General features: G+C 33.6%; 1 protein-coding gene across 2 annotated transcripts in view; it reads left to right on the forward strand.

The window, feature by feature from the left end:
* LOC116337887 (adenosylhomocysteinase-like 1) overlaps positions 1-16630 on the forward strand; it is a 39615-nt gene extending 22985 nt beyond the window's left edge. For both annotated transcript variants that reach the window (XM_031762826.1, XM_031762829.1), the window contains exons 4-10: positions 10588-10672; positions 11022-11168; positions 11225-11397; positions 13933-14124; positions 15096-15253; positions 15354-16040; positions 16341-16630. In XM_031762826.1, coding sequence (XP_031618686.1) covers positions 10588-10672; positions 11022-11168; positions 11225-11397; positions 13933-14124; positions 15096-15253; positions 15354-16040; positions 16341-16347 — 1449 coding nt within the window. In that variant the 3' untranslated portion in view covers positions 16348-16630. The remainder of the gene's footprint in view (positions 1-10587; positions 10673-11021; positions 11169-11224; positions 11398-13932; positions 14125-15095; positions 15254-15353; positions 16041-16340) is intronic.
* Positions 16631-16910: the final 280 nt, after the last annotated feature.

Genomic DNA, 16910 nt, shown 5'->3' on the forward strand with positions numbered 1-16910 from the left:
AATTTTTAAATTTAGGGGGTGCGCCTAGTTCGTGAGACACCCTGTATGTACGGCTGGTAATAAAAGAGACTTTAAGCAGAAAAAATCTTAAAAGAGTCTCATAATTTGTATAGGATTTACATAAGATGGAGACGGTTTAAAAAAACTTAAAGTCACTTTGATTCTCAGCCGATCATATGTACTACACATGTATCTCTTTTTTCACTGTGATGTGCTGTGATGCGTTTACTTCGATGAAACTTACACCAAATATAGAGTTAAATAGTATGCGTAACTCATTTTGAGGGGTAAAGCCTCTACTAACACCGCAAGTGCGAGTAAGTGTACTCCGATACTTGTTTCTGTGCACTTGACAGTTATTGTATTACATTTTGTACGAGATTTATTTATTTGGAAATATAAAAAAAAAATGTGAATGTGAACAAAGAAGATAAAAAAATTAATATCGTGACGAATTATGTAATAAAATAAATATTATAATTCGATATTACCAATATATACAGACACACAAAGGTCGACTCGCTTTGGATAACTTTTCTATTTGTTGCACCTAATGACGGCTCATTATTTTTGTTTTTATTAAAATTGAAATTAAATTAAAAAATTTAAATCTTTTACGAATGCGATTGCGTGGTTTTATTGTTCTGCTGGGCAGCAGCAGCAGGAACATATTGAGGTTTGGTGTCCTCCTGAGTCAATTTTATTGTATTATTTTTTTGTAGTTCTTTTATTAAATGCACGTTTGAAAAATTAACAAAAAACAAATTAGGAAAATTGATTTATTGTTAAGTTTCATCGTTTTTTCAAATTTTCTGATATTTGTATCAAATGTGGAACAAAAGAGTATCATATAGAAAATATCGTATATATCGTATATAAAATTTGAAACAACGATGAAACTTATAATGCTGCACAGCAGAACAATAAAACCACGCAATCACACAGTGAGCGCATTGTATAGAAGTACATATAATTTTAGATGATTGTTTACGTACGCTAGCGCCACAATCGATTCGACGTTCAACAAGTACAACTAAGCAGTTAGATGTGCAAAAACATTCACGCACATCGTTAAATCGTAGCATACTCTGTAAGACAAGAGCAATAGCTGGTGTTGAAACACCATTTTAAAACGTCACCGTATATTATCGTTTGTGGCGTTACTGTACGAAGACGTTTGTCAGTGGGCTCACCGTGTGCACGCAATCGCATATGACTCTCCGAAATCACACAATGAGCAAAAATCGCTTCGGGTTAAATTTCTTGAAATTTCTCAGTGGTAATATTTTGTGCATCATTTGTGCATAACAAATTCACATTGCATGCAGGGGTAGTTCAGTGATCCACTTCACTAATTCAGTGCGATGTGAATTTGTTATGCACAAATGATGCACAAAATAATACCACTGAGAAATTTCAAGAAATTCAATCCGTTTTGAATTTCGCACATTGAGTGATTTTGGAGAATATTGCCCAAGTCGACTACTGAACTACCCCTGCATGCAAAAATTCGGTGCGATGTGAATTTGTTATGCACAAATGATGCACAAAATATTACCACTGAGAAATTTCAAGAAATTTAATCCGAATCGACTTTCGCTTATTGTGTGATGTTGGAGAATATTAGTGAAGTGGACCACTGAGCTACCCCTGCATGCACAAATTCGGTGCGATGTGAATTTGTTATGCACAAATGATGCACAAAATATTACCACTGAGAAATTTCAAGAAATTTAATCCGAATCGATTTTCGCTCATTGTGTGATTTTGGAGAATATTAGTGAAGTGAACCACTGAACTACCCCTGCATGCACAAATTCGGTGCGATGTGGATTTGTTATGCACAAATTATGCACAAAAAAATGGTAAAGAATTTTTTTTATTTTTGCAATTATTTTAAAAAAAAGTGGTGAATTTGTGTGGGGAAATCACAGCAATGAAATCCCTACTATCGTGCTAGACGGTGTCGACACGAGTGGACGGATTTTTAAATTTATTTGAACGACGCCATGTTACTATACTTGTCCATTACAACGTACATGTAACAGAAGAAACACACAGTCCATGTCCACGCTAGTGGACATAAACGATTTGAACCGTCAATGTGAACTAGATCAAGTATAGAACTTTACATAGGATCATATACGATGAATATGGATTACACAGTCTGTTTCAAAATACCGTCACCAATGTCGACACCATTTGACTTCAAAATTTTGACAGTAAAAATATGTGTTATTGTTGTTGTCGTTTCATTGCTGTGGGGGAAATTGACATCGAATCGATTTTGATGCATTTTTTGCAGTGTACGACCGATCCGAAGGCATATTTGGCATGCACAAATTATGCACACAAAAATCGCACAACATTTTTCCCGATTTTTTGGCCATAGAAAAATGTTGAATTGCATCCAAAACCGAAATTCACCACAAAATATAAAGCTGAATAACTCATCAGCCATTTATGCAAAAATTCTAAAAATGCATGCACAAATTGGCACAAATTATGCACAAAAAATGGTATAGAATTCATTGGTGTAACTAATAAATAATAATTAATAAAAATTCTTATTAGTTAGTAGATTTTTTCCATTAATACTTTATTATTTAGTAATTCTTAGTAGCCACTAAGAAGTAATAATTATTATTTTACTAGCTACTAACAACTACTAATTATTAGGTTTTAGTGGATTTTTTATTAGAATTTTAGTAGATATTTTATTAGAATGTTAGTAGATTTTTTATTAGAATGTTAATAGAAATTTTATTAAAACGCCTATTGATTCAATCACGATTGGTATTCTCTTACTATTCAATAGGCATCACATAGCAAGTTTATATGAAACTCTCGGAGACTCGGTATAGAGCACTCAAATAGTGAAAAAAGTCCAGATCGTGATTCAGATGATATGGAATGCGATTTTTTTCATTCTGATTTCGGAAGACCGCTGAAATGACAAATACAAAATATGTGCGGACGACAGTGCCGGACGTACGACATTCCCAAGTCAGTATAATACTCTTTTCGAAGAGTGTACACGCTCTTCTCACACTCTTCGTATAGTTCTATTCGACTCCCTTCTCACACTCTTCTCACACTCTTCTCACACTTTCGCATAGAACACGTATATTGTTTTTAACTGAGCTTCAATTTTTTTCTCTACAAAATTTTATTTTTGTTTCTTTATAATAAATTTTTCCACTGATGGATAATTTTTGATTTTCTTAATTTTTTACATTTTGAAAAAAATGAACGTATACAAAAAAAAATGAATTAGATGTTGCAACAGCAATTGTCATTCTGTTGTATTTTGACACAGCTGACGAATGCTATAAACGTTCAAATATCAAAATACAAACATTACTTCCACTGGAATGCAGTGACAGCAGTGATAGCATTACCAATGCCATTAAACACTCTCTTCTCACTCAATATACGTGTTTTATGCAAAAGTGTGAGAAGAGAGTGAGAAGAGAGTGAGAAGAGTGTGAGAAGGGAGTCGAATAAAACTATACGAAGAGTGTGAGAAGAGCGTGTACACTCTTCGAAAAGAGTATTATACTAACTTGGGTTGCCATTTCAGCGGTCTTCCGTGTTTTTCACACAAGCTTCCCATATAGATGGTAAAAATTGGCGAAAAATGAAAAAAATAATTAAATTTTTTTTCTTCGATTTACAAATACCACTCAATTTTCTGTATCACCTGGTGAAATCAGAATGAAAAAAATCGCATTCCATATCATCTGAATCACGATCTGGACTTTTTTCACTGTTTGAGTGCTCTATACCGAGTCTCCGAGAGTTTCATATAAACTTGCTATGTGATGCCTATTGAATAGTAAGAGAATACCAATGTGATTGAATCAATAGGCGTTTTAATAAAATTTCTATTAACATTCTAATAAAAAATCTACTAACATTCTAATAAAATATCTACTAAAATTCTAATAAAAAATCCACTAAAACCTAATAATTAGTAGTTGTTAGTAGCTAGTAAAATAATAATTATCACGTTAACCCTCTAATGCATTAATTTTTTTTCGACATGAGACTTATTTTTCTATGATTGTTTTGGTTTATAATTCTTTAAAAAAATAATCGAAATTCAAAAAATCGCATGGTTTTCTCAAAAAATGCTATTGACAAAATTCGAGAACAATCAAAACCATTGTTTAAACTGCAGTAAAATGATAATTTTTTTGTCAAATTTCTGTTTTCGAGTACAACCGTGTTTATAATTAAACAACCGATTTACATCCAGTTGTCAAATGACCGGAAAATGAAAGCCTGAACCCTACTGAATGTATTTTTATTCATGAATAAAATCTTTTTTTTTAATTATATATTTTAGACAATAATTTATACACCATGCCTAAAGGCAGGGCTATGCACTAGAGGGTTAAAATACACTTTTCCTACAAAAAATTACTTTTTTTGACAAAAAACCATCATTGTGTACTAATCTATTCAGAGTTTATAGGTTTTTTGTGGCTCGAAACTTTTTTAGAGTAATAATAATGCAATTGCATCTTGTATTTATAGTCATTTGAACGTTCCGTATAGTTTGAATATCGAGAATTTCATAGAAATCAAGAGTAAATGAACGAATGATCAACAAGTGTTCACAAAATGATTTACATTCAAAGGAAAAACAACTTTTCAAACCGTTCTAACTACTCAATTCGATTCATTTTCATCCAATAAGCAATTCTAATGTCACTTGAAAATAATCTGAATCGATTTTTATACAGCCATAGTGACTGATTTGCATGTATGTATTTAACTCACAATATCTGGAATACACACTTTTTAAGTTCATTTTCATTGTTCGGGAATGTATATTTGAGGTTTTTTTTGATCGGATTGGTCGAACTAACATTGGTGTAGTCCGACAGGTCCACGAGATTTTCGGATCAAAATATGCATTGTTTAATCAGGTTTAATTGGTGTCATTTGTTCTTATTGTTTTATTTTTTGACAACTCTTAGGCTAATTTTGTCCGCTGATTTTGAATATGATCTTAGATTTGTAATTTGATATCATTCGATCGAACAAAATTCCATTTTTTGACGGAAATTTAAAAAAAATGGCTGAAAATTGATTTTTTGTATGAAAAATTTATTTGTTTCACTTCCGATGTTTTAGCAAAACACTTTACCTATATTACTTTTTCGACAAAAAAATAATCTATACGCAATTCCAAGCCATTCCAAAAAAAATAATCATAACTCCCATACCTAAAAATCAATTTTCAGCCAATTTTTGGAAATGTTCGTCGGTACTAAAATACGTAATGCTGCGATAATAATTATTATTTTAAATTTAATAAATTCTCCCAAAATAACGAATCCATAAGGGAATTTTCCAAAGAGCAATCGAAATTCGGACAGACACTTATAACACCATCTATGTAAAACGCGCTTACTACAATGTAAATCAAACGTATATCTGTTTCCCCTTCTCCTATGCCTCCTCCCTATTTTATCTTCACTACACTGACAAAACTAAGGTTATGATTTTGACAACACCGTGTTGTAAATGCTTACATTCCAACAAATGTTGTGAAGTAGCCAACAATTGTTGTCGTTGTGAATACATATAATATATGCCATTGTGAACAACTTCTCCAAAATGAACTGATTCTTTATGTTGCATAGAGTCATAAATATGTTTTCAAAGGGAATTATGAAAAGGAATATCACTAACACATCAATGAACTTTATTCGTAACGTATGAAAAAATAACTTATTATTTTGTTTCTTTCGTCCTAGCGCAGTGTAGTATTTTAGTACTGGTGGCGCCATCACATTTACAGTACTTTTGGCAACACTGTTATTAGTGTTTTGATATTTCATGAAATGTGACATTAATGTTTGTTGATATGAACCGTGTTTGAGTTTTTGAAATTCTAATTTATTATTGTGAGTTTTTATATGTATTTTATTATTATGATAAAATAACAGTGAAAAAAATGTGTTCAAATGTTGAAAATTTGTAAGTGTTGAAAATTTCAAAAAGACAAGGTAAATTTCTTGAATTGAATTGGTAAAATTTCTTATTATTTACAAGGTGCGCTGTTCTTTAAGGAGTCAGTCAAAAATATATTTCTTTTTTATTACTTCATTAAGCGTCATTAAGTTCAATATTTTTAAAAAATATTATTGAGTTTTCCTCAGAATTATTGAAAGTTAGTTATCCGTTCTGTCGATTACGGTCCAGTAAATACACTTGTGCCACCGCTAGCACATTTTTGTTCCAGCCGTAACACATTTACACACTCACATTGCACCGCTCAGAGATACTCATAACAAACACATGTAGTAAAAAGAAATATATTTTTGACTGACTCCTTAAAGAACAACGCACCTTGTAAATAATAAGAAATTTTACCAATTCAATTCAAGAAATTTAAACTAATTTTTTTGAAATTTTCAATACTTACATATGTTTTCACACATTTTTTTCACTGTTATTTTATTTTAATAATAAAATATATATCAAACTCACAATAATAAATTAGAATTTCATCATTTTATTTCAAAAACTCAAACACGGTTCAAATGAACGAACATTAATGTCACATTTCATGAAATGTCAAAACACTACGAACAGTGTTGCCAAAAGTTCTGTAAATGTGATGGGCACGTAGTTCCATTACGCGCCCTCCACTGCACCGCTACGGTTTCTTTGCAAAAGAGATGTATACTGAGTTATAATGTCATATAATGCCTATATCAGAAACTATACACAGAGAGAAAAAATGCGGTATATTTAATTCAATTTTGATAGATCACAGCGGACGGCAGTTCGCACGAGTGACGAAACCACATTAGTTTTATTAATTTTACGAAATCCATACCTAGAAGGCCATTGACCCCGGTTGATGTATGGTTGGAAAGCTGTTGGGCCATAGATCAAGAAAAAATATAAAAGTTTGAAAATCGGTCCACCTGTCTTCAAAATATGGTCCTTTCAAGAAAAGGGTCTAAATTCAGTTTCATGACCATAGACGGCACTAAATGAGGTCATTGACCTCTGAAACATCGATATTATTATTCTAGAGCTCAATACCTTTCCAACGTTACCTCAAACGTCAAAATCGGTTAATCCGTCCGAAAAATTTATTATTTTAAAAATTTCATATGAATTTTTATGAAAAATCAAAATGTCTGTCTGTCCGCGATTTTGCGTACTCGATTCTGATCTTTTTGAAACAGCTATTACCTCGAAAACAAGCCTTACTTGGTGTATTGAAAATTTCACCGATTTTAGGCCTAAATCTAAGCTATAAAACGCCGCATAGCTCATATCCCAGAAAATTCTTGTTTTCAAGATATGCCCTTCGATAGTGAAAAATAATGCCAATTGCGAATTAAAAATTTCATGCCAAATTGGCCAAAAACCAAAAATTGTACGGCTGGTCGGACACATAACAGGCATTTTTCCGAAAAATACTGCATAGTTTCTGTTGAAAATTTCATCAATTTAAGCCCCAAGTCAAAGATAAAGAAATGTGCATATCACGCGCCACTGAAGAGAAGCAATGTTCCTCATTATGAACCATGATTTATATCATTTTGATCCAAAAATAACCTAAAAATCCATATTTTCATTGTATTTGAAAAAGATTGAAATTCATGTTTCTTGAATCTTTAACATTGAAAATAGCGCTTACGAAACTATTGATATCAAATAAAAAACCTCTATCGAGGTGAAGAACGAGTAACGAAACCAAAAAGTGAAACACAAAATTTCTGATATCAATTTTGTGACGAAAATAGTTGGTAGATATATTTTCTGTGTACTGTGAATATAAACTTAATATACATTTGTAAATTCGGAACGTTACTTCATTGCGTCAGTAAAAAGGGGGAAATTTCTGCAACGTTTTGATTATACAAATGTATATTAAGTTTATATTCACAGTACACAGAAAATATATCTACCAACTATTTTCGTCACAAAATTGATATCAGAAATTTTGTGTTTCACATTTTGGTTTCGTCACTCATTCTTCACCTCGATAGAGGTTTTTAATTTGATTCAATATAAAATCAATTTAAAATGAATTAGATTTACCATTTTCTAGATCTATGAGACATGTTTTTCAAAAGAGACTATTTGTTGAATAAACTTTACCGACTATACAAACTCTGTGTATATAAAACACAAAAAAATATGCTGCAATTACCAAAGCACGACGACAATGACAGCTGGGCAACGCAGCAACTTCATTATGGTTGTCACTGTTTATGTTGGGTGGCACAAATTTGTACCATTTTTGATTCAGGCGATCGAAATTTGTTCAATTTTTTAGTTTTGCTGGCAACCGCACCATGGCGCTACTGTCAACGTTGCTTGTCATCGTCGCGCTTTGGCAATTACATCCCCCACCGTTTGTCAGTCATTCATACACACAAATGACAACTAACCTCAATATGAACAAAAATTGACATAAAACTCAATTTACACGAAGACTCAACCGTTTTTAGGATAAATTTTAGTATGCATTTTTTCCGCTCAAATGCCAAAGTGATATATGTTAAGCACCTAAATATTTGAGCGGAAAAAATCTGAACTAAAATTTATACTACTGTATCATTACATTTTTTGGTCTACACACAATCTATTTTTGCTGTATGGGTTACAGCAAAACTTAGCTATCAGACGCGATACAGTATTTTATTGGAATTTTAATCAAAATTACAATATTTTGCTGTAAGATATTTTAATTTTTATTTAAATTCAATAAAATTGTTTAAAAAAGAATGAATGCGCTCACAGCAATGAAATCCCTACTACCGTGCTAGATGGTGTCGACACGAGTGGACGGATTTTTAAATTTATTTGAACGACGCCATGTTACTATACTTGTCCATTACAACGTACATGTAACAGAAGAAACACACAGTCCATGTCCACGCTAGTGACATGAATATGGATTACACAGTCTGTTTCAAAATACCGTCACCAATGTCGACACCATTTGACATCAACATTTTGACAGTAAAAATATGTGTTATTGTTGTTGTCGTTTCATTGCTGTGAATGCGCTTTACTCAGAGAAATTGAACAGTGTAAACAAAAATGTTTGTTGTGTATTTCGCCCATTTAAAAATGGGCGAAATACACAACACACTGTTCAATTTCTCTGACCAGTAATGCTCCCATAGTGTTACTCACCGATTGAACTGGGCATGGTTGCCCTGTTTAGAATATGCTGATAAAATAAATTTGTGAAAATGAGGGGTGCCCAAAAGAGGTGTAATGCGCTCAATAAGCGTAATGCGTTGTTTGCCGAACTTCGTATAGACAGTGCCATCTATATATAGAATGGGATATTATTTCACAAGTTTGAGAATGAGCGCATATGTTATTCCAAAAATTGTTGAAAAATAATTTAATAAATTGTTTCATTTTTTTGTTTTGAAAATGAAGTTAGCACAATTAGCATTAGATAATTTCTATTTAAAAAAAAAAATTATATGCGTTTTAATTTAACTTAAAAAGCCTCGGGTGTAGAGTTTGTAGATCTTGTAGAAATGATATTGTTAAAATCTCCATACGTAAACTCATAAGTGTGATTGTGACATTTGACAGATAGATACAAAACGTAATGTTATTGTTCTCTTACATACTTGTCATACACTCGTGCGAATTATTTTGTTCTGTTAAGTTCGTTTATTCCGTTCATTTATTTTATTTATATTCTTAATCTCGCAATCACATCGCAAAATTGCGTAAAAATGGCAGATTCTATTAACAGTTTTATTGATCTTGACACCGGCTGTATAAAATATCCTGATGGAGACTTTACTTTTATATTAAACTTTATTCTGTTTAGTTCGCCAAAAGATAAAGTGAGGGCGTTAGTATGACAGATTTCATATAAAAAAGCTACTGTATTAGAGATCTTGTGGGCTCGAGACGAATATCTTTTTAGGGTAATTTGGGATGCTGATTCCGAATTTCGAGGTTTCGAGTGAAAAGAATCATGGGTGAAGGAGTTATGACCCCAGACCCCCCTGGGGGGTGGGGGGACTTGGAGGGCAGGGGTCATAAAAAATTTCTCTCATCATTCTGAACAACTTTGTAGTACATTATTTTTTGATCCGATGAGGTTTTGACATGGTTGGGTACTCCCCTGCCCCCAATTGGGAGCTTGGGCACCCCTCATTTTCACAAATTTATTTTCTCAGCATATTCTAAACAGGGCAACCATGCCCAGTTCAATCGGTGAGTAACACTATGGGAGCATTACTGGTGAGTAAAGCGCATTCATTCTTTTTCGAACAATTTTATTGAATTTAAATAAAAATTAAAATATCTTACAGCAAAATATTCTAATTTTGATTAAAATTACAATAAAATACTGTATCGCGTCTGATAGCTAAGTTTTGCTGTAACCCATACAGCAAAAATAGATTGTGTGTACATGATGATATGTTTTCTTATTTTTGGTACAATTTGCATAAGATTTAAGTCATTTGAATGTGTTGTGTTGAAAAAATGCAATAAATATGTATTTAATGCATGCCATAGTATTAATCGTTTTGGATTTTTCTTCTTATTTCAACTAACCGATAGGAAACCAAATCAGGGGCACTAAAAAAAACGAGCCGTTATCGTAGCCGAAGCTTGTCGGCATCATCGACCGATTCATTCAGTTCGGGTAAGTACGAGAGTTGTGCGCGACGATCGTGTAGCCATACGAAAACTAAATGGGGAATGGAAGGGAATGTATCACACATAACAAAGAGATGAAGAGACTAGGATGGCGTCACCATCGTCGCACATTTTTTGTTTAAAAAAAAGTACGTTTAAAAGTTTTAATCAGCAAAACTCTGGTATAACAATTGAGTATAATCATCCGTGCTGAAGTAAATATAAAATAATTAATACAACAATTTGTAGACTTCACATTCTTTGTTTTACAAGAATCTTAATTGAAATTTTACTTTAACTAATCATCAATTTCAGTTAATGTTTCTTTTTGTTACATTTAATTAAACTATTTACAGCTTCGTACACTGGCAGTAGTTCTGAGGATGATGATATTTCTCCGCGTGAAAAAACTCAGCTAAATTCAAAGGGAAGTTATGACTTTTGCGTACGAAGTATTAATCAACATGCCTTTGGACGTCGTGAAATTGACATTGCTGAACAAGGTAATAATAATGTCAATAATTTTAATATTGTATATATTATATTGCTTTTTTTATAGAAATGCCTGGCATTATGGCATTACGCAAACGTGCTCGTGATGATAAACCTTTGAAAAATGCAAAAATTGTAGGTTGTACACATATAAATGCACAAACTGCCGTTTTAATTGAGACACTTGTCGAACTTGGTGCCTCGGTTAGATGGGCCGCATGCAATATATACTCAACACAGGTAAAAATTTGTTCACGGGTTTCTGTTTTGTTTACACAGAGAGAAATGTTTGAGTACGGTGACTCACACTTGCGGTGTTAGCAGAGCATCTACCCCGCAAAATGTGTTACCTAGGGGGTAGACACGAATTATAAAACTTTGAATCATGTAAATCACACTCAATCAAATGAATCATACAAATTGTCAAATTAGCATCATTAATGGTTTTACTATGGCTAACACCGCAAGTGCGAGTTACCGTACTCAAATAATTCTCTCTGGGTATATTAAATCTTTTTTTATTCACCCTCCATTCCAAAAGTTCCGGAACTTTTTAAAAATAAAAACACCCAGTGTACATTTTGAGATAAAAATTTTTATTAATCAATATACTCTCCATTCGCTTCGATACACTTATTTGCACGTTCAATCAATTTGTCAAATGATTCGGAGATTGCCTTTGTAGGAACCTTCATTAAGATGTCGGTGACAGCTTTTTGTATGCGTTCAATTGATAAATTTCTCTTTCCTTTCATCTTTAAATGGAGTTTTGGGAACAGGAAATAGTCCAAGGGGAAAATCGGTACTGAAATACTAAATATACTTAGAAGTATTGAAAAGTACCGAAACGTATCAAAACATACCAAAACGTACCAAATAGGTATTCGTTTCAAAAAAATAGCGAATAATTTTTTCGTAATAATGGAAAAAAAAATTCGATATTTTTGTGCACTATACAAAGTCTCTGACCAGGGCAAGGGTTCATTTTTATATTATTTTGACCCCCGCCCTCCGAACTGGGTCATTCAGGGCGGCCAAAACTATATGCCAATGGAAACTACATTGGTATGCGTAACTTTCATGGGAAGAGACGTATGCCCCTTTGAGTCATAAGGGGTGAATATTCCATTGTGAAGTTACAATGAAATGGGGTATTTTCACTTTTCGACCCGAATCGAAGGTTCAAGCTAGATGGAGTAAATTGTAGGTCAAGAGAAATTGACAATGTATGGAGCCTATAGGTAATTTTTTACGAGGAATCCGAATATGTAATTAATTTTGGGGTTAGATGGGGTATGGACCCAATTTCGGTTTTTTTTCGAAATTTTCTTGAATTTTGTAGGGGGACCCCTCTTGGGAGTGATGGGAGGGGATGAGCAATGGCCTAAATGAAATGAGCGGATGAAATTAGTTATAGTTGGCCATACATTTGAGTGCGAAATTCCGCACCCAAAAAGTGAAAAATCGACTTTTTATCATTTTACCCTAATGGGGGGGCTCTGAATTGTTGGGAGACTTGGGGTGAATGGGCACGAGACAAATATCTTTTTAGGGTAATTTGGGATGCTGATTCCGAATTTCGAGGTTTCGAGTGAAAAGAATCATGGGTGAAGGAGTTATGACCCCAGACCCCCCTGGGGGGTGGGGGGACTTAGAGGGCAGGGGTCATGAAAAATTTCTCTCATCATTCTGAACAACTTTGTAGTACATTATTTTTTGATCCGATGAGGTTTTGACATGGTTGGGTACTCCCCTGCCCCCAATTGGGAGCTTGGGCACCCCTCATTTTCACAAATTTATTTTCTCAGCATATTCTAAACAGGGCAACCATGCCCAGTTCAATCGGTGAGTAACACTATGGGAGCATTACTGGTGAGAGTTTTATCTAAGGTTGCTATGTAGCAGCAGAAAGACAGTCAAAAAGACGAAAAAAAAATTCGGGCAGTCGAGAATATTGAAAAAAAAATTCGTCTTTCCGACTCTCTTTCTTCTACTACATGGCAGGCTTATTTGAAACTCTCGGATACTTGGTATAGTGCACAAAAATATCGGAATTTTTTTTTTCACTTTTTTTGTGAATTATACCGAGTCTCCGAGAGTTTCATTACAAGCTTACCATGTAACACCAAAAAGACAGTAAAAAACATGAAAAAATTATTCACTATTTTTTTGAAACGAATACCTATTTGGTACGTTTTGGTATGTTTGATACGTTTCGGTACGTTTCAGTACTTTTCAATACTTTTGAGTATATTTAGTATTTCGTGCAAAAGTGACCAGATGCCTGGTTCGCGGTATTCAGGCCGAATGCGATAAAATCTTCTGATCAAACGATTCAAAACGTCACGGTAGTACTTGCCCGTTACTGTTTAACCGGCTGCAACAAATTCTTTATGAATTATACCCTTTGAATCGTAAAAACAAATGAGCATTGTCTTCACTTTTGACTTCTCCAAGCGACTTTTTGTGGAATGGCCTTCTTCTGGTCGCCTCCATTCGGATTTTTGACGCTTTGTTTCTGGCTCATATTCAAAACACCACGTCTCGTCACCAGTAACGATCATTTTCAAGAAGTTTGGGTCCATACGAGCACTTTCAATACTAAAGAATAAGACGCAATATCTTGACATATTTACATTTTATTATTTTTAAAAAGTTCCGGAACTTTTGGAATGGAGGGTGTTTATTTAATACAAACAATTTGAGTTGAATAGGTAGTTTTTGTAGCTAAAATATTGAAAAATAGTTTTTTAACAATTTCTATTCTCGTTACAGAATGAAGTTGCTGCTGCTTTGGCTGAAGGTGGCTTTCCAATTTTTGCATGGCGTGGCGAAACTGAAGAGGATTTCTGGTGGTGTATTGACAAATGTGTTAATGCCGAAAATTGGCAACCGAACATGATTTTAGATGATGGAGGTGATGCAACACATTTAATGTTAAAAAAATATCCGGCCATTTTCAAGTTGGTAAATGGAATTCCTTTTTTAAGTAGTAGTAAAATATATGAGTCAAATACTTTAGAGCGTTCTCTTTGATTGTAAGCGTACCGAAATTATACCCAAACTGTCAAACTGCTAGCGCCACGACGGAATTCAGTGTAATTTACACTAAGTTGCCGCCAAACAGACTAGAACTTCATAGTTGTCCATAGTGGCGCTAGCAGTGCTACAGTTTTGCATTTTATACAGTCTCTTATGGGGCATAACAGAAAGACCTTTCAGTTGACGTTTTTTGGAGAAAAGTTAAAAAAATTTGTTTGTTGCGCCGTCTACTGTGATTGAGTCGCAATTCACATCAATACACAAAACACACCAAGCAACTAAGTGACACACAGAAACGAAGTTCATTGTGTTAGTATGTATTGGTGCGAATGATTTCACAATTGTTCGACATACCGCTATTCACTGGTTTGCCATTGTCATTATCAACCAACACGTTAGGCGACGCCACTGACGAAAAAATATTTCTTTTCGCATTGTCACATATATTAAAAGTATAGGAACAAGGTCTTATAGGGGCATAATCTCAATATTTTGATTAAAATTGCTCAGTTTGTTTGCTCTCTTAAAAAAAAATCTCGATCGATCTTGTGATGCTACCCTTTGTGGTGTTTCCCCTAAAAATCCCTTTACTCTTGAACGGAGGGCGGAAGCTTCAGCGAATTTCAAATTTTGCGCGCAGCTTAGTTCGGAAATAAATTTTTAAATTGCATTTGAATTGTTCATATGAAATGGGGGCGCTCGCGACGTTTGTGAAAAATCATGACATTGCCTCTCATTGCTCCTAAGCTATTTATAAATATCAGGAATTGTTCCTTTGAGGAATTGCAAAGGAAACGTTTTTTTTATTCAAGAAATATCTTTTTTGATAAAATATATATTTCATAATATATAAAAATTATAAATTCATATAATTGCATTTTTTCATGTCGCTTTAGGTAAAAGGAATTGTTGAAGAGAGCGTAACTGGTGTCCATCGTTTATATCAATTATCAAAAGCCGGTAAATTGACGGTACCGGCCATGAATGTCAATGATTCAGTTACAAAAACAAAATTCGATAATTTGTACAGCTGCAAAGAGAGTATCATCGACAGGTACGATTAAGTTGAACAATTAAATAAGAATATTTTTATAATATATTTTCCTTTCTTTATTTTAATCATTTACATTGCTACTTAATTTTTTGCAAAAAAGTTTAAAACGATCGACGGATGTGATGTTTGGTGGTAAGCAAATAGTAATCTGTGGTTACGGTGAAGTGGGAAAAGGATGCGCACAAGCTTTAAAAGGTCTTGGTTGTATAGTCTATATAACGGAAATTGATCCGATTTGTGCATTACAAGCGAGTATGGATGGTTTTCGTGTGGTTAAATTGAACGAAGTTGTTCGAGTGGTGGATATTGTTGTGTCGGCAACTGGTAACAAAAATGTGGTTACACGCGACCATATGGATAAAATGAAAAATGGTTGTATTGTATGCAATATGGGACATTCAAATACGGAAATTGATGTGAACAGCTTACGCACGTCGGAATTGATATGGGAAAAAGTTCGGTCACAAGTTGATCATATCATTTGGCCAGATAAAAAACGAATTATTTTGTTGGCTGAAGGACGACTAGTAAATTTATCATGTTCGAGCATACCTTCGTTTGTGGTTTCGGTTACATCAGCTACACAAGCATTAGCTCTAATCGAATTATTTAATGCGCCAGCCGGACGATATAAATCCGACGTTTATTTATTGCCAAAAAAAATGGACGAATATGTGGCCAGTCTACACTTGCCAACGTTCGACGCGCATTTGACGGAGCTCAGTGACGAACAAGCCAAGTACATGGGCTTAAACAAAGCTGGCCCCTTCAAACCTAATTACTACAGGTAATTTGGTTGCTTTTGTTGATTATTTTCGTCTTTTTTTAAAGTCTTGCACAGAGAGAAATATTTGCGTACGGTAACTCAGATTTGCGATGTTAGCAGAGCGTCTACCTCTCAAAATGCATTCACTTGGATGAAATTAACACCAAAAATAAAGTAAAATAGGGTGCGTAACTCATTTTGGGGGGTAGACGCTCTACTAACACCTCAAATCCGAGTTACCGTACTCAAATATTTCTCTCTTTGTAAGTGTCTCGATATCTCCATTTTATGTATAATTTTTTGTTTGGTTTATTATAACAGGTACTAATCGATCTTGTTCCAGCCGAATAAATCAACGGCACATGCAAATTTTTGTTCAAATCGATATTTCGTCAACTTTCTAGTAAAAGCGTGCATGTCTAGCTTAAATTCTTTGTTGTATGCAAAATTGTTGAAAATAAGGATATAAAAGAAATTTGTAAGAAACTAAAAAAATCAAACTGCAAGAAAAAGAGCCCATTCAACCATAAATAAACAAGTACATAATTCTCCTCAACCTTATGACATCAACTGCATTAATGAAATAAAACCTATTTATATAATTTTTTATATTTGTAGTGATTTTTTTGCTCATTTTTCTACATAAAGAAGACGAAATTAAGAATTTCGCTGAAATTGAAAATCAGTGAAAACCAGTTACACATTTCACTGATTTTCACAGTCTTCCGTTCAACATTTCCAAAAAAAATCGGTATTAAAATTTTAGTAGTAATTAAAATGTCATAAAAACATTTATATCATTACAGTATTCGCATTTTTTATATGTAGGAACAATAGAGATAAATTTTCTTTTTTAAAATATTCAAGTTGAAAGGAACGCAATTGATTAAT

Source organism: Contarinia nasturtii, unplaced genomic scaffold (genome assembly GCF_009176525.2).
Source record: "Contarinia nasturtii isolate CC-2019 unplaced genomic scaffold, AAFC_CNas_1.1 Cnas_scaffold_326, whole genome shotgun sequence".
Taxonomy (NCBI): Eukaryota; Metazoa; Arthropoda; class Insecta; order Diptera; family Cecidomyiidae; genus Contarinia; species Contarinia nasturtii.